Raw genomic sequence first — 7,500 nt, 5'->3', positions numbered from 1 at the left:
ATCAACAAAGGAATCAAGAAGATCGCCCGCACCGTTTTCCATCAATGAAGGAATCAAGAAGATCGCCCGCACCGTTTTCCATCAATGAAGGAATCAAGAAGATCGCCCGTGCCGTTTTCCATCAACAAAGGAATCAAGAAGATCGCCCGCACCGTTTTCCATCAATGAAGGAATCAAGAAGATCACCCGTGCCGTTTTCCATCAATGAAGGAATCAAGAAGATCACCCGCGCCGTTTTCCATCAACAAAGGAATCAAGAAGATCGCCCGCACCGTTTTCCATCAATGAAGGAATCAAGAAGATCGCCCGTGCCGTTTTCCATCAACAAAGGAATCAAGAAGATCGCCCGCACCGTTTTCCATCAATGAAGGAATCAAGAAGATCGCCCGCACCGTTTTCCATCAACAAAGGAATCAAGAAGATCGCCCGCGCCGTTTTCCATCAACAAAGGAATCAAGAAGATCGCCCGCGCCGTTTTCCATCAATAAAGGAATCAAGAAGATCGCCCGCACCGTTTTCCATCAATGAAGGAATCAAGAAGATCGCCCGCACCGTTTTCCATCAACAAAGGAATCAAGAAGATCGCCCGCGCCGTTTTCCATCAATGAAGGAATCAAGAAGATCACCCGCACCGTTTTCCATCAATGAAGGAATCAAGAAGATCACCCGCGCCGTTTTCCATCAATGAAGGAAGCAAGAAGATCACCCGTGCCGTTTTCCATCAACAAAGGAATCAAGAAGATCACCCGCACCGTTTTCCATCAATGAAGGAATCAAGAAGATCACCCGCGCCGTTTTCCATCAATGAAGGAATCAAGAAGATCACCCGTGCCGTTTTCCATCAACAAAGGAATCAAGAAGATCACCCGTGCCGTTTTCCATCAACAAAGGAATCAAGAAGATCACCCGTGCCGTTTTCCATCAACAAAGGAATCAAGAAGATCGCCCGCACCGTTTTCCATCAACAAAGGAATCAAGAAGATCGCCCGCGCCGTTTTCCATCAACAAAGGAATCAAGAAGATCGCCCGCACCGTTTTCCATCAACAAAGGAATCAAGAAGATCGCCCGCACCGTTTTCCATCAACAAAGGAATCAAGAAGATCGCCCGCACCGTTTTCCATCAACAAAGGAATCAAGAAGATCGCCCGCGCCGTTTTCCATCAATGAAGGAATCAAGAAGATCGCCCGCACCGTTTTCCATCAACAAAGGAATCAAGAAGATCGCCCGCGCCGTTTTCCATCAACAAAGGAATCAAGAAGATCGCCCGCACCGTTTTCCATCAACAAAGGAATCAAGAAGATCGCCCGCGCCGTTTTCCATCAACAAAGGAATCAAGAAGATCGCCCGCACCGTTTTCCATCAACAAAGGAATCAAGAAGATCGCCCGCACCGTTTTCCATCAACAAAGGAATCAAGAAGATCGCCCGCGCCGTTTTCCATCAATGAAGGAATCAAGAAGATCGCCCGCACCGTTTTCCATCAACAAAGGAATCAAGAAGATCACCCGCACCGTTTTCCATCAATGAAGGAATCAAGAAGATCGCCCGCACCGTTTTCCATCAATGAAGGAATCAAGAAGATCGCCCGCGCCGTTTTCCATCAACAAAGGAATCAAGAAGATCGCCCGCGCCGTTTTCCATCAATGAAGGAATCAAGAAGATCGCCCGCACCGTTTTCCATCAACAAAGGAATCAAGAAGATCGCCCGCACCGTTTTCCATCAACAAAGGAATCAAGAAGATCGCCCGCACCGTTTTCCATCAACAAAGGAATCAAGAAGATCGCCCGCGCCGTTTTCCATCAACAAAGGAATCAAGAAGATCGCCCGCACCGTTTTCCATCAACAAAGGAATCAAGAAGATCGCCCGCACCGTTTTCCATCAACAAAGGAATCAAGAAGATCGCCCGCACCGTTTTCCATCAACAAAGGAATCAAGAAGATCGCCCGCGCCGTTTTCCATCAACAAAGGAATCAAGAAGATCGCCCGCACCGTTTTCCATCAACAAAGGAATCAAGAAGATCGCCCGCGCCGTTTTCCATCAACAAAGGAATCAAGAAGATCACCCGTGCCGTTTTCCATCAACAAAGGAATCAAGAAGATCGCCCGCGCCGTTTTCCATCAACAAAGGAATCAAGAAGATCGCCCGCGCCGTTTTCCATCAACAAAGGAATCAAGAAGATCGCCCGCACCGTTTTCCATCAACAAAGGAATCAAGAAGATCGCCCGCACCGTTTTCCATCAATGAAGGAATCAAGAAGATCACCCGTGCCGTTTTCCATCAACAAAGGAATCAAGAAGATCGCCCGCGCCGTTTTCCATCAACAAAGGAATCAAGAAGATCGCCCGCGCCGTTTTCCATCAATGAAGGAATCAAGAAGATCACCCGTGCCGTTTTCCATCAACAAAGGAATCAAGAAGATCGCCCGCACCGTTTTCCATCAACAAAGGAATCAAGAAGATCACCCGTGCCGTTTTCCATCAACAAAGGAATCAAGAAGATCGCCCGCACCGTTTTCCATCAACAAAGGAATCAAGAAGATCACCCGTGCCGTTTTCCATCAACAAAGGAATCAAGAAGATCGCCCGCGCCGTTTTCCATCAACAAAGGAATCAAGAAGATCACCCGCGCCGTTTTCCATCGAGAACACCAGACTTCGGCTCAAAAACCTTTCGTGGGTACATCTCACACTCTCTCTTTCTTTGACTCCCCTCTCCATTTATCTATCGATCTATCTCTGCTTCTCCATCTCCCTACTCACTCTCTCTCTCTCTCTCTCACTCTCTCTCTCTCTCTCTCGTGTAGCTGAGCGGTATCAACCGTGCCTGTCGATCTTACGGCGCGGGTTCGAGTCCCGGTCAGGGAGGTAAATATTTGTATATATTAAAAATGCGTTACTGCATTCTACCATCTTCTCACACATATAACCTTGGTAACTTGATTTGGGACTTGAATTTGTGATTCCGTGGCTGCCGAGTGCCCGTGGGAGATGTTCGTGAAACCTCGCTATCACTGTTCTGGCAAGAACACATAGGTAATGTCCATGACATCTCATAAGGCGTCTGGTTGAACATCTCTTTTACGGGTCGTGTAGCTGAGCGGTATCAACCGTGCCTGTCGATCTTACGGCGCGGGTTCGAGTCCCGGTCAGGGAGGTAAATATTTGTATATATTAAAAATGCGTTACTGCATTCTACCATCTTCTCACACATATAACCTTGGTAACTTGATTTGGGACTTGAATTTGTGATTCCGTGGCTGCCGAGTGCCCGTGGGAGATGTTCGTGAAACCTCGCTATCACTGTTCTGGCAAGAACACATAGGTAATGTCCATGACATCTCATAAGGCGTCTGGTTGAACATCTCTTTTACGGGTCGTGTAGCTGAGCGGTATCAACCGTGCCTGTCGATCTTACGGCGCGGGTTCGAGTCCCGGTCAGGGAGGTAAATATTTGTATATATATATATATGTATATATATATATATATATATATATATATATATACATATATACTGTATATACATATTCGTATATGCATATATGTATATATGTATATATCTATACACATATAAATGTAAACATATGTATATAGGTATGTGTATATATATGTATATATATATATATATATATATATATATATATATATATATATATATATAATATATATATATATATAAATATATATATATTGAATATAGTTATATATTTATGTATATATTTATACATATACATATATACATAATACACATATGTATGTATGTATGTATGTATATATATATATATATATATATATATAATATATATATATATATATATATATATATACATATATACATGCCTATATATATATATATATATATATATATATATATATATATATATATGTATATATATACATATATATGTAGATATAGATATGTATATCTCTATACATATCTATAGATAATATATATATATATATATACATATATATATATATATATATATATATATATATAAATATTTGTGTTTGTGTGTGTGTATGAACAAATGGATATATCTGTATCTATATATATATATCTATATATATATATATATATGTATATATATACAGTGTATGTATATATGTATATATATACATACATATATATACATCGTTTTTCGTTTAGGATTCTGATTCTGCAAGATATGCAAGTGTAAACATTTAGAAACACACACAATCATGCAATCACCCACACAACTTGGTAAACCCATACACATACACAGCCACGCACCACACCAACAAAAACATTGCAAATGTAATTTCATTTGATGTCATATCATTTTATTTTTTCTGAATATTAACCGGGATACAATATTGGCTCTTTGTTTAAAAGCCATTTATTCTTATATTCATAGAATAGTATGTGGCTCAGTTTACGCACGTAAATAAAAGTAAAATAATAATAATAATAATAATAATAATAATAGTAAATATAAAAATAATAAAAAATAATATGCAAACAGATGAATAAATGGGAAAAAAATACAGCAAAAAATTGTGTATAACAAAGATACTCTAAACACCAATCAGATTCCAAATGTTAGGAAAGTTCTAAACATATGTTCAATCAATCTTAAAAACCAACGAGACTCCAAAATCTAAACAACTCAAAACATCAATCGACTTTTAAACATTAATTCCATCATCAACTTCCACCCTTTCAGCGTGAAATGGATCCCAACGGCCGACAACCAGTTCGGTGTTCCCGAATCGGATGGGACCTGGACGGGAATGGTTGGGCAGTTGCATCGTCAGGTACGGGTATGGTTGGCTGGTTTGGGCACTGGGCAATTATTGTCCGTGGCTTGTCTGTGAGTAGTAGGGATATTTGGTGTGTAACTAACTGGATATTGTACGTTGTTTCACAGCTTATAGACTTTCATTATGGTTAGTTTGTGTATTGTGTGCGTGTGCGTTGCTTAAGGGGGGTATCACACGAGGGGAAAGTTTCGTGTACGTTCTGCAATCGTCACGCTGACTGTGTACTATCTTTAAATTTGTACAGATCAGCGCGTGTGCACGGAAATGTCTCGCTAGCGATATACGTCTACTAAATTTAAGTGAAGATCTTTGGTCACGAAAACAAATACAAAATATTACAACAAATACAAATAGAAAGTTTTCCTTGTTTATGAGTATTAGATTACCCTCGTGGTTGACCGCTCCTCGGTCGAAACCGATAGTACAGTATTATTTAATTAATATTATGGTGGAGTGTGTACAGGATATGAATAAACAGCAGGCACATGTTAACTATTTGTTAAAAGAGCATACAGATATATAAGGAAAAGTAAAATAAAGAAAACGACACAAATAATTGTTTCAGTTCTCTGTTTCTAAAAACTAAGCTTGATCTTGGACTTGCTCTTCTTGTTCTTGTTGCGCCAGTCTTGTTTCCCCAAAGTCCAGCACGACTGCTACACACACTGCCAGACCCCTTTAAGAGAGTCAAAACCTTTTGCAAGATCGTAAAACAGAAGTAAAAGGCCACTCCGCCACTCGGAATTCCACGCCGATCTAGCTTTTTCTAATCCTCACTCTTCAGCTGCCGGATATGCTCTCATTTCTTCACCCGTCTTCACCACAATGGCATAAAGTTGCCACCTTCCTCCGCCATAACGATATCTAAACCTCAAACGAACACAAACAAATACCTCGAAGGTAGTTGACTACTTGTCTGATTTATGCCAAGACAGCGCGAATATAATAAGGCATAACAAGACAAGCCCGTTCCCACATTACAATAAAGAGCAATAACACTGACTCTCATTTGACTCAGTGTTTACATCGGGTAGTCCGGAGTTCCAGATCTAAAACCTATGGTCGTCTTTGAACTTTACTTATTCACAATATTGTAGTTATAATGTTACGGACAGTGTTATGGTGATTGAAGTGCTCGCGCTTCGTGAGACAGGAAGTACAGGATGCGTGATGGGAATAGATTGTTGATTGTAGAAATTTCTCATCATGTGATACTCCCTACAGTATATGTAGGGAGTATGCTTTGCATACTTTCATAATACACAACTGTATATTCCACACATCCAAATTGTACACATATTATACACCGCTATAAGTGAACTGGTATATTTGATAATAACTGTGATAATGATAATGGTTATTATTATGACTGTGGTAACCGTGGGGATAATACTAATGTGTTCATAATAATAGCCGTGGCTAAAGCTAGTATCAAACCTTCAATATTATCATTATCGCCACTATTTACAGTAGTGATGATAATAACAATCATGACATATCTTGAAATAGTGAACAAAGCGAAAAAGATAAAGAACGAAGAAAGAATCGTTTTCAAGGATGAGTAAATAAAACAAGGAAAGATGGAAGTAATAGTTCCAGGAAACCAGGAAATGGAACACCACACGAGAGGGCAGCACCGGATAACAGAGAATCAGTAAAATATGCTTTAAAGAAAATCATTGATTGGGAGGGTCTACTTTACGAAAAAAGGGAAAGCCTGAATGAAGAGGAAACCAAGTTACTGTAAGATTTAGGCCTAAAAAAAATAAAAAATAAAAATACACGAGCAGGGATGAATGTCAGTTGCATGAAGAGATAACTTTTTGTGAAGATCGATTTACAAATAAAAGGTGACAACTACGACCGTGGGAGCTATTGCGATATTCAACTGACGCTGTAACTGGAAACGGTTACAGAAGGAGGAGGCGGGGGAAAGAGAGCTGTAGTTTGGATTTATGTCAGGGAGAGAGACAGCGAATGCAATTTTGATTTTGAGGTATATGCTGGAATATTCAGAAGAAAGTATGTCTCGGATTTATTCATTTGGCGAAGATAGATAATCGGGTTTCAAGGCTGGAAGTTTGAAGGTTTAAGAGGGGAAAGCGAGTCCCCGAAATAACGTGATGAATGTGCAATTCGCCATTCAGCCTTTACACTTTCAACATTAAGGCGCTTTTTGCAGCGACATTCTCTGCAATTACTCGCAATCGAATTGCAAGTAATTTCTCTTGATAGCTCCGGCCACACCCGCATGCCAATCTGTCCATTAAGGCTGCCAGCACGCATGTCCCAACTGTCACCAGATGGCGAAAATGCCAATCATTTCCTTTTCTATTTCATTTCGTCTTATTCGGCCGATTAAGGCGTTTATAAAGTTTATAAAGACAGTTATATATTTCAAGACTCAAACTCATGAATGAAAATGTATAACAAATGCTAACATAGATACCATTGATAAAAGGGTGACAACTGTTTCAATCCTTTAACTTGAGTTACATTTTTGATAACTCGTAATCAACTAAACGGCAATTTTTGTACAAGAACAATAAGTGCACTGGGTACATTTTTGTAGTTTTTTTCTTTTGGCCAACTACTGATTAAAGACTACTGAAGTATGAAGTCAGAGCAATACTTTCCAATCTGTTTACATATTGTTGGACAGAAAGCGATTTCTTCAGAAAAAAAAGAAACTTCGAAATAGTTTAAAAATATACC

At 39.7% G+C, this 7,500-nt stretch overlaps 1 protein-coding gene across 1 annotated transcript in view; it reads left to right on the top strand.

Moving 5' to 3' along the window:
• The window catches only part of LOC122261626 (glutamate receptor ionotropic, kainate 4), a 28,111-nt gene that overhangs the window by 13,220 nt on the left and 7,391 nt on the right, over nt 1-7,500 (top strand). The window contains exon 6 of the mRNA XM_086551183.1: nt 4,689-4,779. Coding sequence (XP_086407309.1) covers nt 4,689-4,779 — 91 coding nt within the window. The remainder of the gene's footprint in view (nt 1-4,688; nt 4,780-7,500) is intronic.

This window comes from Penaeus japonicus, unplaced genomic scaffold, assembly GCF_977035675.1.
Source record: "Penaeus japonicus unplaced genomic scaffold, GWHDUDI00000001_assembly GWHDUDI00000024, whole genome shotgun sequence".
Lineage (NCBI taxonomy): Eukaryota > Metazoa > Arthropoda > Malacostraca > Decapoda > Penaeidae > Penaeus > Penaeus japonicus.
Note: the sequence above shows the minus strand (reverse complement) of the source record. Positions and strands in the feature narration are given on the sequence as shown.